Source organism: Triturus cristatus, chromosome 3_2, assembly GCF_964204655.1.
Source record: "Triturus cristatus chromosome 3_2, aTriCri1.1, whole genome shotgun sequence".
Taxonomy (NCBI): Eukaryota; Metazoa; Chordata; class Amphibia; order Caudata; family Salamandridae; genus Triturus; species Triturus cristatus.
This window is the reverse complement of record NC_140584.1, coordinates 1,206,467,080-1,206,487,095: the sequence shown is the minus strand read 5'-3', so window position 1 is coordinate 1,206,487,095 and position 20,016 is coordinate 1,206,467,080. Positions and strand designations below refer to the sequence as shown.

Genomic DNA, 20,016 nt, shown 5'->3' with positions numbered 1-20,016 from the left:
GCTCTTAGCTTTGTGACTTCCGTGGACCTCCACTGAATCACTATTGGATGCCGGGGACCAGGATAAGTAAAGCTGGAACTACAGAGCTTAAGTCGGGGCTCTTAGCTTTGTGACTTCCGTGGACCTCCACTGAATCACTATTGGATGCCGGGGACCAGGATAAGTAAAGCAGGATCTACAGAGCTCAAGTCGGGGCTTTTAGCTTTGTGACTTCTGTGGACCTCCACTGAATCACTATTGGATGCCGGGGACCAGGATAAGTAAAGCAGGAACTACAGAGCTCAAGTCAGGGCTCTTAGCTTTGTGACTTCCGTGGACCTCCACTGAATCACTATTGGAAGCCGGGGACCAAGATAAGTAAAGCAGGAACTACAGAGCTTATGTCAGGGCTCTTAGCTTTGTGACTTCCGTGGACCTCCACCGAATCACTATTGGATGTCGGGGACCAGGATAAGTAAAGCAGGAACTACAGAGCTTAAGTCAGGGCTCTTAGCTTTGTGACTTCTGTGGACCTCCACCGAATCACTATTGGATGCCAGGGACCTGGATAAGTAAAGCAGGAACTACAGAGCATAAGTCAGGGCTCTTAGCTTTGTGACTTCTGTGGACCTCCACCGAATCACTATTGGATGCCAGGGACCTGGATAAGTAAAGCAGGAACTACAGAGCTTAAGTCGGGGCTCTTAGCTTTGTGACTTCCGTGGACCTCCACTGAATCACTATTGGATGCCGGGGACCAGGATAAGTAAAGCAGGAACTACAGAGCTCAAGTCGGGGCTCTTAGCTTTGTGACTTCCGTGGACCTCCACTGAATCACTATTGGATGCCGGGGACCAAGATAAGTAAAGCAGGAACTACAGAGCTTATGTCAGGGCTCTTAGCTTTGTGACTTCTGTGGACCTCCACTGAATCACTATTGTATGCAGGGGAGCAAGATAAGTAAAGCAGGAACTACAGAGCTTAAGTCGGGGCTCTTATTTTTTTGACTTCCGTGGACCTCCACTGAATCACTATTGGATGCCGGGGACCAGGATAAGTAAAGCTGGAACTACAGAGCTTAAGTCGGGGCTCTTAGCTTTGTGACTTCTGTGGACCTCCACTGAATCACTATTGAATGCAGGGGAGCAGGATAAGTAAAGCAGGAACTACAGAGCTTAAATCGGGGCTCTTAGCTTTGTGACTTCCGTGGACCTCCACTGAATCACTATTGGATGCCGGGGACCAGGATAAGTAAAGCTGGAACTACAGAGCTTAAGTCGGGGCTCTTAGCTTTGTGACTTCCGTGGACCTCCACTGAATCACTATTGGATGCCGGGGACCAGGATAAGTAAAGCAGGATCTACAGAGCTCAAGTCAGGGCTCTTAGCTTTGTGACTTCTATGGACCTCCACTGAATCACTATTGGATGCCGGGGACCAGGATAAGTAAAGCTGGAACTACAGAGCTCAAGTCGGGGCTCTTAGCTTTGTGACTTCTGTGGACCTCCACCGAATCACTATTGGATGCCAGGGACCTGGATAAGTAAAGCAGGAACTACAGAGCTCAAGTCGGGGCTCTTAGCTTTGTGACTTCTGTGGACCTCCACTGAATCACTATTGGATGCCGGGGACCAGGATAAGTAAAGCTGGAACTACAGAGGTCAAGTCAGGGCTCTTAGCTTTGTGACTTCCGTGGACCTCCACTGAATCACTATTGGATGCCGGGGACCAGGATAAGTAAAGCTGGAACTACAGAGCTCAAGTCGGGGCTCTTAGCTTTGTGACTTCTGTGGACCTCCACCGAATCACTATTGGATGCCAGGGACCTGGATAAGTAAAGCAGGAACTACAGAGCTCAAGTCGGGGCTTTTAGCTTTGTGACTTCCGTGGACCTCCACTGAATCACTATTGGATGCCGGGGACCAGGATAAGTAAAGCTGGAACTACAGAGGTCAAGTCAGGGCTCTTAGCTTTGTGACTTCCGTGGACCTCCACTGAATCACTATTGGATGCCGGGGACCAGGATAAGTAAAGCTGGAACTACAGAGCTTAAGTCGGGGCTCTTAGCTTTGTGACTTCCGTGGACCTCCACTGAATCACTATTGGATGCATGGGAGCAAGATAAGTAAAGCAGGAACTACAGAGCTTATGTCAGGGCTCTTAGCTTTGTGACTTCTGTGGACCTCCACTGAATCACTATTGGATGCAGGGGAGCAAGATAAGTAAAGCAGGAACTACAGAGCTTAAGTCGGGGCTCTTAGCTTTGGGACTTCCGTGGACCTCCACAGAATCACTTTTGGAAGCCGGGGACCAAGATAAGTAAAGCAGGAACTACAAAGCTTAAGTCAGGGCTCTTAGCTTTGTGACTTCCGTGGACCTCCACCGAATCACTATTGGATGCCGGGGACCAGGATAAGTAAAGCAGGAACTACAGAGCTTTAGTCAGGGCTCTTAGCTTTGTGACTTCTGTGGACCTCCACCGAATCACTATTGGATGCCAGGGACCTGGATAAGTAAAGCAGGAACTACAGAGCTTAAGTCAGGGCTCTTAGCTTTGTGACTTCCGTGGACCTCCACTGAATCACAATTGGATGCCGGGGACCAGGATAAGTAAAGCAGGAACTACAGAGCTTATATCAGGGCTCTTAGCTTTGTGACTTCCGTGGACCTCCACTGAATCACTATTGGATGCCGGGGACCAGGATAAGTAAAGCAGGAACTACAGAGCTTAAGTCAGGGCTCTTAGCTTTGTGAATTCCGTGGACCTCCACTGAATCACTATTGGAAGCCGGGGACCAAGATAAGTAAAGCAGGAACTACAGAGCTTATGTCAGGGCTCTTAGCTTTGTGACTTCCGTGGACCTCCACCGAATCACTATTGGATGTCGGGGACCAGGATAAGTAAAGCAGGAACTACAGAGCTTAAGTCAGGGCTCTTAGCTTAGTGACTTCTGTGGACCTCCACCGAATCACTATTGGATGCCAGGGACCTGGATAAGTAAAGCAGGAACTACAGAGCATAAGTCAGGGCTCTTAGCTTTGTGACTTCTGTGGACCTCCACCGAATCACTATTGGATGCCAGGGACCTGGATAAGTAAAGCAGGAACTACAGAGCTTAAGTCGGGGCTCTTAGCTTTGTGACTTCCGTGGACCTCCACTGAATCACTATTGGATGCCGGGGACCAGGATAAGTAAAGCAGGAACTACAGAGCTCAAGTCGGGGCTCTTAGCTTTGTGACTTCCGTGGACCTCCACTGAATCACTATTGGATGCCGGGGACCAAGATAAGTAAAGCAGGAACTACAGAGCTTATGTCAGGGCTCTTAGCTTTGTGACTTCTGTGGACCTCCACTGAATCACTATTGTATGCAGGGGAGCAAGATAAGTAAAGCAGGAACTACAGAGCTTAAGTCGGGGCTCTTATTGTTTTGACTTCCGTGGACCTCCACTGAATCACTATTGGATGCCGGGGACCAGGATAAGTAAAGCTGGAACTACAGAGCTTAAGTCGGGGCTCTTAGCTTTGTGACTTCTGTGGACCTCCACTGAATCACTATTGAATGCAGGGGAGCAGGATAAGTAAAGCAGGAACTACAGAGCTTAAGTCGGGGCTCTTAGCTTTGTGACTTCCGTGGACCTCCACTGAATCACTATTGGATGCCGGGGACCAGGATAAGTAAAGCTGGAACTACAGAGCTTAAGTCGGGGCTCTTAGCTTTGTGACTTCCGTGGACCTCCACTGAATCACTATTGGATGCCGGGGACCAGGATAAGTAAAGCAGGATCTACAGAGCTCAAGTCGGGGCTTTTAGCTTTGTGACTTCTGTGGACCTCCACTGAATCACTATTGGATGCCGGGGACCAGGATAAGTAAAGCAGGAACTACAGAGCTCAAGTCAGGGCTCTTAGCTTTGTGACTTCTATGGACCTCCACTGAATCACTATTGGATGCCGGGGACCAGGATAAGTAAAGCAGGATCTACAGAGCTCAAGTCGGGGCTCTTAGCTTTGTGACTTCTGTGGACCTCCACTGAATCACTATTGGATGCCGGGGACCAGGATAAGTAAAGCAGGATCTACAGAGCTCAAGTCGGGGCTCTTAGCTTTGTGACTTCCGTGGACCTCCACCGAATCACTATTGGATGCCGGGGACCAGGATAAGTAAAGCTGGAACTACAGAGCTCAAGTCGGGGCTCTTAGCTTTGTGACTTCTGTGGACCTCCACCGAATCACTATTGGATGCCAGGGACCTGGATAAGTAAAGCAGGAACTACAGAGCTCAAGTCGGGGCTCTTAGCTTTGTGACTTCTGTGGACCTCCACTGAATCACTATTGGATGCCGGGGACCAGGATAAGTAAAGCTGGAACTACAGAGGTCAAGTCAGGGCTCTTAGCTTTGTGACTTCCGTGGACCTCCACTGAATCACTATTGGATGCCGGGGACCAGGATAAGTAAAGCTGGAACTACAGAGCTCAAGTCGGGGCTCTTAGCTTTGTGACTTCTGTGGACCTCCACCGAATCACTATTGGATGCCAGGGACCTGGATAAGTAAAGCAGGAACTACAGAGCTCAAGTCGGGGCTTTTAGCTTTGTGACTTCCGTGGACCTCCACTGAATCACTATTGGATGCCGGGGACCAGGATAAGTAAAGCTGGAACTACAGAGGTCAAGTCAGGGCTCTTAGCTTTGTGACTTCCGTGGACCTCCACTGAATCACTATTGGATGCCGGGGACCAGGATAAGTAAAGCTGGAACTACAGAGCTTAAGTCGGGGCTCTTAGCTTTGTGACTTCCGTGGACCTCCACTGAATCACTATTGGATGCATGGGAGCAAGATAAGTAAAGCAGGAACTACAGAGCTTATGTCAGGGCTCTTAGCTTTGTGACTTCTGTGGACCTCCACTGAATCACTATTGGATGCAGGGGAGCAAGATAAGTAAAGCAGGAACTACAGAGCTTAAGTCGGGGCTCTTAGCTTTGTGACTTCCGTGGACCTCCACTGAATCACTATTGGATGCCGGGGACCAGGATAAGTAAAGCTGGAACTACAGAGCTTAAGTCGGGGCTCTTAGCTTTGTGACTTCCGTGGACCTCCACTGAATCACTATTGGATGCCGGGGACCAGGATAAGTAAATCAGGATCTACAGAGCTCAAGTCGGTGCTCTTAGCTTTGTGACTTCTGTGGACCTCCACTGAATCACTATTGGATGCCGGGGACCAGGATAAGTAAAGCAGGAACTACAGAGCTCAAGTCGGGGCTCTTAGCTTTGTGACTTCTGTGGACCTCCACTGAATCACTATTGGATGCCGGGGACCAGGATAAGTAAAGCAGGATCTACAGAGCTCAAGTCGGGGCTCTTAGCTTTGTGACTTCTGTGGACCTCCACTGAATCACTATTGGATGCCGGGGACCAGGATAAGTAAAGAAGGATCTACAGAGCTCAAGTCGGGGCTCTTAGCTTTGTGACTTCCGTGGACCTCCACCGAATCACTATTGGATGCCGGGGACCAGGATAAGTGAAGCTGGAACTACAGAGCTCAAGTCGGGGCTCTTAGCTTTGTGACTTCTGTGGACCTCCACCGAATCACTATTGGATGCCAGGGACCTGGATAAGTAAAGCAGGAACTACAGAGCTCAAGTCGGGGCTCTTAGCTTTGTGACTTCTGTAGACCTCCACTGAATCACTATTGGATGCCGGGGACCAGGATAAGTAAAGCAGGAACTGCAGAGCTCAAGTCGGGGCTCTTAGCTTTGTGACTTCTGTGGACCTCCACCGAATCACTATTGGATGCCGGGGACCAGGATAAGTAAAGGAGGATCTACAGAGCTCAAGTCGGGGCTCTTAGCTTTGTGACTTCTGTGGACCTCCACTGAATCACTATTGGATGCCAGGGACCTGGATAAGTAAAGCAGGAACTACAGAGCATAAGTCACGGCTCTTAGCTTTGTGACTTCTGTGGACCTCCACCGAATCACTATTGGATGCCAGGGACCTGGATAAGTAAAGCAGGAACTACAGAGCTTAAGTCGGGGCTCTTAGCTTTGTGACTTCCGTGGACCTCCACTGAATCACTATTGGATGCCGGGGACCAGGATAAGTAAAGCAGGAACTACAGAGCTCAAGTCGGGGCTCTTAGCTTTGTGACTTCCGTGGACCTCCACTGAATCACTATTGGATGCCGGGGACCAAGATAAGTAAAGCAGGAACTACAGAGCTTATGTCAGGGCTCTTAGCTTTGTGACTTCTGTGGACCTCCACTGAATCACTATTGTATGCAGGGGAGCAAGATAAGTAAAGCAGGAACTACAGAGCTTAAGTCGGGGCTCTTATTGTTTTGACTTCCGTGGACCTCCACTGAATCACTATTGGATGCCGGGGACCAGGATAAGTAAAGCTGGAACTACAGAGCTTAAGTCGGGGCTCTTAGCTTTGTGACTTCTGTGGACCTCCACTGAATCACTATTGAATGCAGGGGAGCAGGATAAGTAAAGCAGGAACTACAGAGCTTAAGTCGGGGCTCTTAGCTTTGTGACTTCCGTGGACCTCCACTGAATCACTATTGGATGCCGGGGACCAGGATAAGTAAAGCTGGAACTACAGAGCTTAAGTCGGGGCTCTTAGCTTTGTGACTTCCGTGGACCTCCACTGAATCACTATTGGATGCCGGGGACCAGGATAAGTAAAGCAGGATCTACAGAGCTCAAGTCGGGGCTTTTAGCTTTGTGACTTCTGTGGACCTCCACTAAATCACTATTGGATGCCGGGGACCAGGATAAGTAAAGCAGGAACTACAGAGCTCAAGTCAGGGCTCTTAGCTTTGTGACTTCTATGGACCTCCACTGAATCACTATTGGATGTCGGGGACCAGGATAAGTAAAGCAGGATCTACAGAGCTCAAGTCGGGGCTCTTAGCTTTGTGACTTCTGTGGACCTCCACTGAATCACTATTGGATGCCGGGGACCAGGATAAGTAAAGCAGGATCTACAGAGCTCAAGTCGGGGCTCTTAGCTTTGTGACTTCCGTGGACCTCCACCGAATCACTATTGGATGCCGGGGACCAGGATAAGTAAAGCTGGAACTACAGAGCTCAAGTCGGGGCTCTTAGCTTTGTGACTTCTGTGGACCTCCACCGAATCACTATTGGATGCCAGGGACCTGGATAAGTAAAGCAGGAACTACAGAGCTCAAGTCGGGGCTCTTAGCTTTGTGACTTCTGTGGACCTCCACTGAATCACTATTGGATGCCGGGGACCAGGATAAGTAAAGCTGGAACTACAGAGGTCAAGTCAGGGCTCTTAGCTTTGTGACTTCCGTGGACCTCCACTGAATCACTATTGGATGCCGGGGACCAGGATAAGTAAAGCTGGAACTACAGAGCTTAAGTCGGGGCTCTTAGCTTTGTGACTTCCGTGGACCTCCACTGAATCACTATTGGATGCATGGGAGCAAGATAAGTAAAGCAGGAACTACAGAGCTTATGTCAGGGCTCTTAGCTTTGTGACTTCTGTGGACCTCCACTGAATCACTATTGGGTGCAGGGGAGCAAGATCAGTAAAGCAGGAACTACAGAGCTTAAGTCGGGGCTCTTAGCTTTGTGACTTCCGTGGACCTCCACTGAATCACTATTGGATGCCGGGGACCAGGATAAGTAAAGCTGGAACTACAGAGCTTAAGTCGGGGCTCTTAGCTTTGTGACTTCTGTGGACCTCCACTGAATCACTATTGGATGCCGGGGACCAGGATAAGTAAAGCAGGATCTACAGAGCTCAAGTCGGTGCTCTTAGCTTTGTGACTTCTGTGGACCTCCACTGAATCACTATTGGATGCCGGGGACCAGGATAAGTAAAGCAGGAACTACAGAGCTCAAGTCGGGGCTCTTAGCTTTGTGACTTCTGTGGACCTCCACTGAATCACTATTGGATGCCGGGGACCAGGATAAGTAAAGCAGGATCTACAGAGCTCAAGTCGGGGCTCTTAGCTTTGTGACTTCTGTGGACCTCCACTGAATCACTATTGGATTCCGGGGACCAGGATAAGTAAAGGAGGATCTACAGAGCTCAAGTCGGGGCTCTTAGCTTTGTGACTTCCGTGGACCTCCACCGAATCACTATTGGATGCCGGGGACCAGGATAAGTGAAGCTGGAACTACAGAGCTCAAGTCGGGGCTCTTAGCTTTGTGACTTCTGTGGACCTCCACCGAATCACTATTGGATGCCAGGGACCTGGATAAGTAAAGCAGGAACTACAGAGCTCAAGTCGGGGCTCTTAGCTTTGTGACTTCTGTAGACCTCCACTGAATCACTATTGGATGCCGGGGACCAGGATAAGTAAAGCAGGAACTGCAGAGCTCAAGTCGGGGCTCTTAGCTTTGTGACTTCTGTGGACCTCCACCGAATCACTATTGGATGCCGGTGACCAGGATAAGTAAAGGAGGATCTACAGAGCTCAAGTCGGGGCTCTTAGCTTTTTGACTTCTGTGGACCTCCACTGAATCACTATTGGATGCCGGGGACCAGGATAAGTAAAGGAGGATCTACAGAGCTCAAGTCGGGGCTCTTAGCTTTGTGACTTCCGTGGACCTCCACCGAATCACTATTGGATGCCGGGGACCAGGATAAGTGAAGCTGGAACTACAGAGCTCAAGTCGGGGCTCTTAGCTTTGTGACTTCTGTGGACCTCCACCGAATCACTATTGGATGCCAGGGACCTGGATAAGTAAAGCAGGAACTACAGAGCTTAAGTCGGGGCTCTTAGCTTTGTGACTTCCGTGGACCTCCACTGAATCACTATTGGATGCCGGGGACCAGGATAAGTAAAGCAGGAACTACAGAGCTCAAGTCGGGGCTCTTAGCTTTGTGACTTCCGTGGACCTCCACTGAATCACTATTGGATGCCGGGGACCAAGATAAGTAAAGCAGGAACTACAGAGCTTATGTCAGGGCTCTTAGCTTTGTGACTTCTGTGGACCTCCACTGAATCACTATTGTATGCAGGGGAGCAAGATAAGTAAAGCAGGAACTACAGAGCTTAAGTCGGGGCTCTTATTGTTTTGACTTCCGTGGACCTCCACTGAATCACTATTGGATGCCGGGGACCAGGATAAGTAAAGCTGGAACTACAGAGCTTAAGTCGGGGCTCTTAGCTTTGTGACTTCTGTGGACCTCCACTGAATCACTATTGAATGCAGGGGAGCAGGATAAGTAAAGCAGGAACTACAGAGCTTAAGTCGGGGCTCTTAGCTTTGTGACTTCCGTGGACCTCCACTGAATCACTATTGGATGCCGGGGACCAGGATAAGTAAAGCTGGAACTACAGAGCTTAAGTCGGGGCTCTTAGCTTTGTGACTTCCGTGGACCTCCACTGAATCACTATTGGATGCCGGGGACCAGGATAAGTAAAGCAGGATCTACAGAGCTCAAGTCGGGGCTTTTAGCTTTGTGACTTCTGTGGACCTCCACTAAATCACTATTGGATGCCGGGGACCAGGATAAGTAAAGCAGGAACTACAGAGCTCAAGTCAGGGCTCTTAGCTTTGTGACTTCTATGGACCTCCACTGAATCACTATTGGATGTCGGGGACCAGGATAAGTAAAGCAGGATCTACAGAGCTCAAGTCGGGGCTCTTAGCTTTGTGACTTCTGTGGACCTCCACTGAATCACTATTGGATGCCGGGGACCAGGATAAGTAAAGCAGGATCTACAGAGCTCAAGTCGGGGCTCTTAGCTTTGTGACTTCCGTGGACCTCCACCGAATCACTATTGGATGCCGGGGACCAGGATAAGTAAAGCTGGAACTACAGAGCTCAAGTCGGGGCTCTTAGCTTTGTGACTTCTGTGGACCTCCACCGAATCACTATTGGATGCCAGGGACCTGGATAAGTAAAGCAGGAACTACAGAGCTCAAGTCGGGGCTCTTAGCTTTGTGACTTCTGTGGACCTCCACTGAATCACTATTGGATGCCGGGGACCAGGATAAGTAAAGCTGGAACTACAGAGGTCAAGTCAGGGCTCTTAGCTTTGTGACTTCCGTGGACCTCCACTGAATCACTATTGGATGCCGGGGACCAGGATAAGTAAAGCTGGAACTACAGAGCTCAAGTCGGGGCTCTTAGCTTTGTGACTTCTGTGGACCTCCACCGAATCACTATTGGATGCCAGGGACCTGGATAAGTAAAGCAGGAACTACAGAGCTCAAGTCGGGGCTTTTAGCTTTGTGACTTCCGTGGACCTCCACTGAATCACTATTGGATGCCGGGGACCAGGATAAGTAAAGCTGGAACTACAGAGGTCAAGTCAGGGCTCTTAGCTTTGTGACTTCCGTGGACCTCCACTGAATCACTATTGGATGCCGGGGACCAGGATAAGTAAAGCTGGAACTACAGAGCTTAAGTCGGGGCTCTTAGCTTTGTGACTTCCGTGGACCTCCACTGAATCACTATTGGATGCATGGGAGCAAGATAAGTAAAGCAGGAACTACAGAGCTTATGTCAGGGCTCTTAGCTTTGTGACTTCTGTGGACCTCCACTGAATCACTATTGGGTGCAGGGGAGCAAGATCAGTAAAGCAGGAACTACAGAGCTTAAGTCGGGGCTCTTAGCTTTGTGACTTCCGTGGACCTCCACTGAATCACTATTGGATGCCGGGGACCAGGATAAGTAAAGCTGGAACTACAGAGCTTAAGTCGGGGCTCTTAGCTTTGTGACTTCTGTGGACCTCCACTGAATCACTATTGGATGCCGGGGACCAGGATAAGTAAAGCAGGATCTACAGAGCTCAAGTCGGTGCTCTTAGCTTTGTGACTTCTGTGGACCTCCACTGAATCACTATTGGATGCCGGGGACCAGGATAAGTAAAGCAGGAACTACAGAGCTCAAGTCGGGGCTCTTAGCTTTGTGACTTCTGTGGACCTCCACTGAATCACTATTGGATGCCGGGGACCAGGATAAGTAAAGCAGGATCTACAGAGCTCAAGTCGGGGCTCTTAGCTTTGTGACTTCCGTGGACCTCCACCGAATCACTATTGGATGCCGGGGACCAGGATAAGTGAAGCTGGAACTACAGAGCTCAAGTCGGGGCTCTTAGCTTTGTGACTTCTGTGGACCTCCACCGAATCACTATTGGATGCCAGGGACCTGGATAAGTAAAGCAGGAACTACAGAGCTCAAGTCGGGGCTCTTAGCTTTGTGACTTCTGTAGACCTCCACTGAATCACTATTGGATGCCGGGGACCAGGATAAGTAAAGCAGGAACTGCAGAGCTCAAGTCGGGGCTCTTAGCTTTGTGACTTCTGTGGACCTCCACCGAATCACTATTGGATGCCGGTGACCAGGATAAGTAAAGGAGGATCTACAGAGCTCAAGTCGGGGCTCTTAGCTTTTTGACTTCTGTGGACCTCCACTGAATCACTATTGGATGCCGGGGACCAGGATAAGTAAAGGAGGATCTACAGAGCTCAAGTCGGGGCTCTTAGCTTTGTGACTTCCGTGGACCTCCACCGAATCACTATTGGATGCCGGGGACCAGGATAAGTGAAGCTGGAACTACAGAGCTCAAGTCGGGGCTCTTAGCTTTGTGACTTCTGTGGACCTCCACCGAATCACTATTGGATGCCAGGGACCTGGATAAGTAAAGCAGGAACTACAGAGCTCAAGTCGGGGCTCTTAGCTTTGTGACTTCTGTGGACCTCCACTGAATCACTATTGGATGCCGGGGACCAGGATAAGTAAAGCAGGAACTGCAGAGCTCAAGTCGGGGCTCTTAGCTTTGTGACTTCTGTGGACCTCCACTGAATCACTATTGGATGCCGGGGACCAGGATAAGTAAAGCTGGAACTACAGAGGTCAAGTCAGGGCTCTTAGCTTTGTGACTTCCGTGGACCTCCACTGAATCACTATTGGATGCCGGGGACCAGGATAAGTAAAGCTGGAACTACAGAGCTCAAGTCGGGGCTCTTAGCTTTGTGACTTCTGTGGACCTCCACCGAATCACTATTGGATGCCAGGGACCTGGATAAGTAAAGCAGGAACTACAGAGCTCAAGTCGGGGCTTTTAGCTTTGTGACTTCCGTGGACCTCCACTGAATCACTATTGGATGCCGGGGACCAGGATAAGTAAAGCTGGAACTACAGAGGTCAAGTCAGGGCTCTTAGCTTTGTGACTTCCGTGGACCTCCACTGAATCACTATTGGATGCCGGGGACCAGGATAAGTAAAGCTGGAACTACAGAGCTTAAGTCGGGGCTCTTAGCTTTGTGACTTCCGTGGACCTCCACTGAATCACTATTGGATGCATGGGAGCAAGATAAGTAAAGCAGGAACTACAGAGCTTATGTCAGGGCTCTTAGCTTTGTGACTTCTGTGGACCTCCACTGAATCACTATTGGATGCAGGGGAGCAAGATAAGTAAAGCAGGAACTACAGAGCTTAAGTCGGGGCTCTTAGCTTTGTGACTTCCGTGGACCTCCACTGAATCACTATTGGATGCCGGGGACCAGGATAAGTAAAGCTGGAACTACAGAGCTTAAGTCGGGGCTCTTAGCTTTGTGACTTCTGTGGACCTCCACTGAATCACTATTGGATGCCGGGGACCAGGATAAGTAAAGGAGGATCTACAGAGCTCAAGTCGGGGCTCTTAGCTTTGTGACTTCCGTGGACCTCCACCGAATCACTATTGGATGCCGGGGACCAGGATAAGTGAAGCTGGAACTACAGAGCTCAAGTCGGGGCTCTTAGCTTTGTGACTTCTGTGGACCTCCACCGAATCACTATTGGATGCCAGGGACCTGGATAAGTAAAGCAGGAACTACAGAGCTCAAGTCGGGGCTCTTAGCTTTGTGACTTCTGTGGACCTCCACTGAATCACTATTGGATGCCGGGGACCAGGATAAGTAAAGCAGGAACTGCAGAGCTCAAGTCGGGGCTCTTAGCTTTGTGACTTCTGTGGACCTCCACCGAATCACTATTGGATGCCGGGGACCAGGATAAGTAAAGGAGGATCTACAGAGCTCAAGTCGGGGCTCTTAGCTTTGTGACTTCTGTGGACCTCCACTGAATCACTATTGGATGCCGGGGACCAGGATAAGTAAAGCTGGAACTACAGAGCTCAAGTCGGGGCTCTTAGCTTTGTGACTTTTGTGGACCTCCACTGAATCACTATTGGAAGCCTCAAAACAATAGATAAAAATCCGAAAACACGTACAGATAAAGCAAAGACACTAAAAATGAAATATGTACTCATTTCACAAACAACAAATACACCAAATTCCAAATTTGAACAGGAAGGCTAGAGCTGTTCAAAATGTGATTTTATTTTTAAATGATGAAGCGACGTGGTCGATTCTAGATCGTTTATTGATCTGCTCATCTATCATTTTCTAAACTGTCGTTGATTTCTCAAGTAGTTTAAGAAGGGCTGGTGTAGGAGATTGGGGGATTGGGGAACTGGCAGACGGGGCAGAGAAAAGGACTAGAGGGATGTTTCTTAGGAGCTCAGAAGTTGTAGAGGGATGCCTGACTTTATGAACTGTGCAGAGATGTGGGGGATGGCAGGAGTCTGGAATTGTCAGAAGCTTTAGAGGAATGGGGGATTTGGGAACAGTGAGATAATGTACAAGATTTGAGACTCGTGAACGCAAAAGGCGTGAAGCAAAGTCTGGTCATGGGAAGTGTGGGATGGTGTCCAGTAAGGGGTGATTCTGGGAATCCTGAGAAAGTGCAGAGGCACCGGGGTTCTAGAAGCTAGTGTAGAGGTGTCTTTACTTCCTCCTCCTGCTTTCCTCTTTCCATATATGTGTACCTAATACTTCCTGCCCATCTCTTCTCACTTCTGCATTCACTCTATTCTCTACTTTCCAATACCGTCTGCGTCCGTCCATCCCTCCCTCTACCACCTTACGTTACGCCTTCCCTCTCTATACTCTGTCCCTTCCTTATACTACTTTTTGTCCCTCCTACTCCTGTGTCATTGCCTGACCCAGCTTCCCTCATTCTCTCAGTTATGGCCTACCTCTCTATTCCCTCTCTTGTACATCGTATCTCTCATTTCCTTTCCCCCGGTCATTCCTATATCTCTCTCGCTCTATGCATCTCCATCACTGACTTGGTCTCTTAATACCCCATAACCCATGTTCTTTTGTGCCTCCCTTACCTATGCCCTCCATCCACAGGGTCATCCAGTGCTTAATTTGAGCCGGTGTTTTCCGTTGCTTGGAACCAGCACTTAAATGTCTGCCCCGGCACTCGTGGCAGTTCACCACATGGTGGTGCTGTCTGTTTAAGTTTGAAAGGAGCACAACAACTGTGTTTATTAAGTCAATTTGCACTGAAAATGAACAATACCAGCCTCTCATCCCATTATTATAGCGTTGTGTGGCCTGAAATAGTCTGAATTTTCACACTTGTAGGAGTGGGTGGGTGGGTGTTACGTTGGTACTGTCATTGGCAGGACTGGCAGGGGCAATGGGGGATGCAAGCTGCAGTGGCCTTCTGAGAAGGACCCCGGCACTTACTGTTTTACAAATTAAGTACTCCTCCCCCACTCTTCTCTCCTGTTTTCTCAGAGGGTCCTGTGGTGTTTCTCAACAAGAAGGAGAAGCCAGAGGATGTCTTGGGCCTTGAGGGCGCTAGCGCTGTCCTCTCCGCAGTGGTCTCGAAGGAGCCAGCTGTGGTGACCTGGACCCGGCACCGACAGCCCCTTGAGGCTGGGGACAAGTATGAGGTGGGACGGGAGAGCCGTGTGCACAGCCTGACGGTGAGGAGCCTGTGCAAGGAGGATGCTGGTCTCTACTCCTGCCACACCAAGGACCACCAGATGCAGTTCGATCTCAGGGTGAAAGGTGAGGAAAGGTCCTTCCTTGAGATTGGAAGCTAGACTGCATCTGAAAATTAATTTGAGAATATTTTGAAACAGTGTAGCATAACTTTAGGTACTTATTTGACAAACTATCGAGGTGTCTTGTTAGCACAGCGTGTATGCAAGGTGTAACAGTGACACAAGAGGAGGAGAACATGACACACATATTGATATAGGTAACCCTTTTCTAAGTGGAACATCATAACTAGAAGTTATTAAATCCCTTCTAAACCCTTTCATACAAACGCCCTTCATCGTTGCAGGTAAACACAGCCTTTTGATGTCTGAAACTATGAGCGCGTCTTCATTTTTTTTTGTTGAAACATTTTTTATTATTTTCCAAATCAACAATGACTGTTCATTACAACACGGATCCCCGTGTACAATAGGAATATCTCCCCTCCCAACCCTAACTCGTCTCCCCCCCCACCCCCATATCAGTGCGCCTCTGTCCCCTACTTCTCCCCCGATGTGCCCCCCCTTCCAAGGAGATCATTTACAGTTGCTCACCCCTTCTCTGCGTAGGCAAATCATCCCGCTTGTCCCGGCCTCTGGTATATGTCTAGGGACCTCCTTCATTCCCTCCTCATCTCAATCCTCAGTTCCCCTCGCCTCTTGCCGTTCCGAAGTGCTCCCTCCTTCCCCCATCTCAGATATCAGCTCCTGGAGCTCCACAACCAACGCTTCCCATGCCCTGGCCGTCGCTAACGCTTTCTCATCGTCTCCCCTCAGAGCCACCTGCACCCGGAGCGCACCCTCCGCCCCCGCCCATCTCACTAGCGCTGCCCTCCACCGCACATAGCTAGGCCCCCCCCTGGATTTCCAGTGCAGGGTCAATTCTCTTAGCTAATATCAACCCCAGATCATAGAACCTGCTAGTGACCTTCGTACGGCGGGTGTGAGGAAACCATAGCAACAAGCAAGTCCCCATCTCTGGAGTGATTGAGCGGTCTGTCACCTGATTCAGGCAGCCCACTACCTCAGCCCAATAATCGCCCAACTGCGGACAGGCCCAAAACATGTGGCGAAAATCTGCCCCCTCTCCCCCACATCGAGGGCATGGAGATTGTGTGCCACCAAAGTATTGCAAGACCTTGGCCGGCGTCATGTACGCCCTATGTAACGTGAAAAACTGAACTAACTGGAACCGCGCGTTCCGAGTTCCCTTCCAGGCCCTCCGCACTAGCGTGGACCACGTGGTCTCTGGTATCGCTTTCCCGAGGTCCGTTTCCCACTTTTCTCGCAGAGCGGTCAGAGGTTGCAAGCCCTCCGTCGACAACCTGCGGTATAAGCATGTGATGGCTTTGGCCGTCCCTGCCGCCATCACGACATATTGACAACCCGCCGCGGTAGGGGGTTCCGATAACCCCATATTCCAATGCTTCTGGATGCTCGCCACCAAAGCCGCATGGAGCAGAAAATCCCCCTGCGGGAGCCCGTAGGCGTCCTGCAATTCCTGGAAAGACAATAACACACCGTCTCGGAATAGGTCCCCTACCATCTGTACTCCCAGCTCCTCCCAAATCGCTAGTCCTGACCAATCACCCCCATGCGGGAGCGCTGTACACATCCCCAGGGGGATTTCCGGAGCGTACGGGCGGACTACAGCTGCCCGCCTCTGACACCTATTCCAGCACTGCCGGAGGGTGCGCTCCTCCAGGGTCAGCTGAGTCAAATCCAGTCGCTGCTGGAGAACTATAAAGGCCAGCACATGCCGCGGGATCAGCCTGTCCTGTGGGCCCTCTGGGCCTCTATATTCCCGGGCCACCGCCTGCGTGAGCCACTGAAGCTGGGCCGCCAAATAGTACCATTCAAAGTCGGGGGCTGCCAGGCCCCCCTCTGCTCGTGGCCGCCGCAACGTGGCCAGCGCCACCCGCCGCCGTCCCAACCCCCAAATGAAACCCGTCGAAAGGGCCCGCAACCGCACGAAGTACGACGCCGGGATCCATACAGGGAGTGTGCGGAAAAAATAAAGAAGGCGTGGCAGCGCCACCATTTTCAGCAACGCCACCCTCCCGGCACATGAGAGCGGGAGTGTACTCCAAAATCCCATACTACCCCGCAGACCCCTAAGCGCCCTGCCAACATTCCCCTCCAGCAAATCTGCTTGGGTATGATAAACGTTAACCCCCAGGTAGCGCAGGCAGCTGTCCTCCCAGCGGATGCTTTCCGCCGTCTGCGGTGTCCCGCCGCCCTGCGACAATGGAAACAAACACGTCTTACCCCAATTGACCTTCAGTCCAGACAGGCGACCGAACTCCTTCAACAGGGCGACCGCTCCCCCTAACGCACCAGTCGCGTCCCTCAAAAATAACAGCAGGTCGTCTGCATACAGGGAGATGTAGTGGGCGTCCCCTCTCAGGGAGACTCCGGAATAAGCACCCCCTGTCGGGCGTGAGCATCCAGCGGTTCAACAGCCAGCGCGAACAACAAGGGGGATAAGGAACAGCCCTGCCTCGTCCCCCTCCGCACATGGTATGAGGCCGAGATAGTAGTCCCCGTTTTCACCCGGGCCGTGGCCCCGCTATACAACAAGGCGGTCCACCGTACAAAGTCCTCCCCCAAGCCGAATTCCCGCAGCACTCGATATAAATACGGCCACTCTACACTATCGAAGGCCTTTTCTAAGTCGACCGACAGCGTGCAGGCCTCCGGGTATTCGTCCCGGTCCAGTTCCATCACCCGCAGCAACCGTCGAATGGAGGTGGCTGTGCTGCGCCGAGGAATGAAGCCCGCCTGATCTGGGTGGATCAAGGCGGTCATGTGGGTCAAGAGGCGCGACGCCAAAATTCTACTCAGAATTTTGTAGTCCACCGTCAGCATAGAGAGCGGGCGGTATGCTGTGCGTGCACCCGCCTCTCCACCGGGTCTCAGCAAGGGTATCACGATCGCCTCCCGAGCAGAGGCGGGCAACTGTCCCAACCCCCATGCCTCGCTATACAGGGCCTGCAGTTGCTGCGCCAACAGATCCGGGTAGGCCGCATAAAACTCGATGGGCAAGCCATCTGCTCCCGGGGTCTTTCGTCGAGCCATATGCTTAATTGCCACTCGGATTTCGCTCAGCGAGATCGCACCCCCAAGGCCCTTTCCTGCGTCTGGGTCCAGTCGAGGCAGGCGGGCCGCCAACAGAAAATCAACAAGGCCCTCAGGTTCCCGCACCATAGTACTGTCATATAACCCAGCATAATAGCTGGCGAACCGTGTATTAATCCCCACTTGGGAATAGACCGGGGCCCCCCCTTCCTCTACCAGTGTGAGTATAGGGTCACCGCGCGCCGTCGGGTTCGCCAACCACGCCAGAAGGGATCCCACCTTATCCCTTTCCGCATGCGCCCGCACCAGATAAGATCTATGATCGTAACAACGAAGCTGTTCCATGCAGACCGCCACGCGCTCCCGCGCCTCTACAACCCCGGCTATCTCACCGTCCCCTTCCTGATGTGCCCGCTCCACCTCCCGCAACTGTGCCTCCGCTCCGTCCACTCCTTTTAACAAGGCCCTCCGCACCCCGGCCGTGGATGATATGCAGGCCCCCCGGACTACCGCCTTAAATGCATCTCATTCCGTCGCCCGGCTCGCCGCCGTCCCTGTATTATGCCCAAAATACTGTGTTATACAGTCGCTAATCTCAGCCCGGAACACCGGGTCCTCGAGCAGCAAGGGGTTAAGGCGCCAAGTAGGGATAGCCTGCCTCTGCCTGGACCATTGCAACATCCCCACGCATGGGTTATGGTCCGATATGGTCCTGGCTAGATATTCGCTATGCCGCATCAAAGGTTGAACATCCGGTGAGCACAATATGCCATCCAACCTGACGTGCAACTCATGGGGAGCCGAGTAGAATGAGTAGTCCCTGTCGTGCGGATGATGGGTACGCCATGTATCCACCAAGCCCCAAGTATCTTGCCAGGCCCGCCTACTTTTGGTCACCCGACAAACCACCGACTGTGCAAGGGGCGGATGAGACCTGTCCAACTCAACATCCAACACTGAGTTGAAATCCCCACCTAACACCACCGCCCCCGTCAGATACTCCGCCAGCTGACCTGACAGTCTGGAAAAGAAGGCGGCCTGGTCTACATTGGGGGCATACACACTACACAAAGCTATATCCCTCCCATCCAGCCGCCCCTGCACTGCCACAAACCTGCCCTCCGGATCCGCCAACGACCTGAGCAGCTGAAAAGGGACTCCCGCCCTCACCCAAATCAGGGCACCCCGGGCAAACTTCGAGAATGTTGTATAATACAGTTGGCCCCGCCAGCGCCTATGTAACGCCTTCCCTTCCTCTCTGTCCAAATGGGTTTCCTGGAGGAATGCCACCTGAACCCCTCTCCGTACTAAGTACGCGTGGACTTTATGCCTCTTCACCATAGAGGTGAGCCCTCTCACATTCCAAGTCATTAATCGCAATTCAGGGGGGGTCCCCATCCCATCGTTGTACCAACCACCCCTCGCGGGTCCCCCGAGGCACACTGACAAGCCCCATAAATCGCACAACTACCCAACTCCCCGAACTCCCTCCCCTCCCCAGAACAGGTGCTAAACTGCAGGTACCCATCCAAATACTACCCCAAAAAACAACCAAACTCTCTGGTAGCCACCAGAGTCTCACTTCGTCCGTGAGGTTGAGGTGGCGGCTCAGTGCCAGACGGGCTTGACGATAATCCTCATCCAAGCATCCTTGCCCAGTCTCAACCGGTCGTTCCCCAGCGCTCCGCTCCGTTCAGGCCCCCCCACCCTCCTCTCCAGGCCCCTCACGACCAGCCACAAAGCCCCATCCCAGAGCAGCGCCCCCCCCATCCCCGCATAACCCCGCCAGGCCTCACATTCAATGTGCCTCAGCTCCACACTGTCCGTACCCTCCCGGCCGAGGCCCGATAGCACCCCAAACCTTCAAGCGTCCAGCAACTCATCAGCAGTCCCAGGGGTAACTTCAGGCAACTCCTCCGTCTCCTCTTCAGCGCCATCCGATTGGGAGTCCCCAGTACCCCTCCGGGAGCCCGATGCCTCGCTGAGCCGGGAGGTCACCGCCCCGGAGATCTCAGAGACCGCTTGCAGAGCAGCCCGTCGCTCCATCACCGTTTGGGAGGCACCAGGCGACCGGACCCTCGCCAGCCGCGCTTTGTTGCGTCTGCTACGACGGGGCTTTGCCAGTTCCCCCAACGGTCTCCCTCCATCC

General features: G+C 51.6%; 1 protein-coding gene and 1 long non-coding RNA gene across 12 annotated transcripts in view; one reads left to right on the top strand and one right to left on the bottom strand.

The window, feature by feature from the left end:
* The window catches only part of OBSL1 (obscurin like cytoskeletal adaptor 1), a 685,475-nt gene that overhangs the window by 515,065 nt on the left and 150,394 nt on the right, over positions 1–20,016 (top strand). For all 9 annotated transcript variants that reach the window (XM_085650183.1, XM_085650179.1, XM_085650182.1 and 6 more), the window contains one exon: positions 14,542–14,817. In XM_085650183.1, coding sequence (XP_085506309.1) covers positions 14,542–14,817 — 276 coding nt within the window. The remainder of the gene's footprint in view (positions 1–14,541; positions 14,818–20,016) is intronic.
* LOC146859459 (uncharacterized) overlaps positions 1–20,016 on the bottom strand; it is a 126,085-nt gene that overhangs the window by 68,257 nt on the left and 37,812 nt on the right. The gene's annotated exons all lie outside the window — the stretch shown is intronic.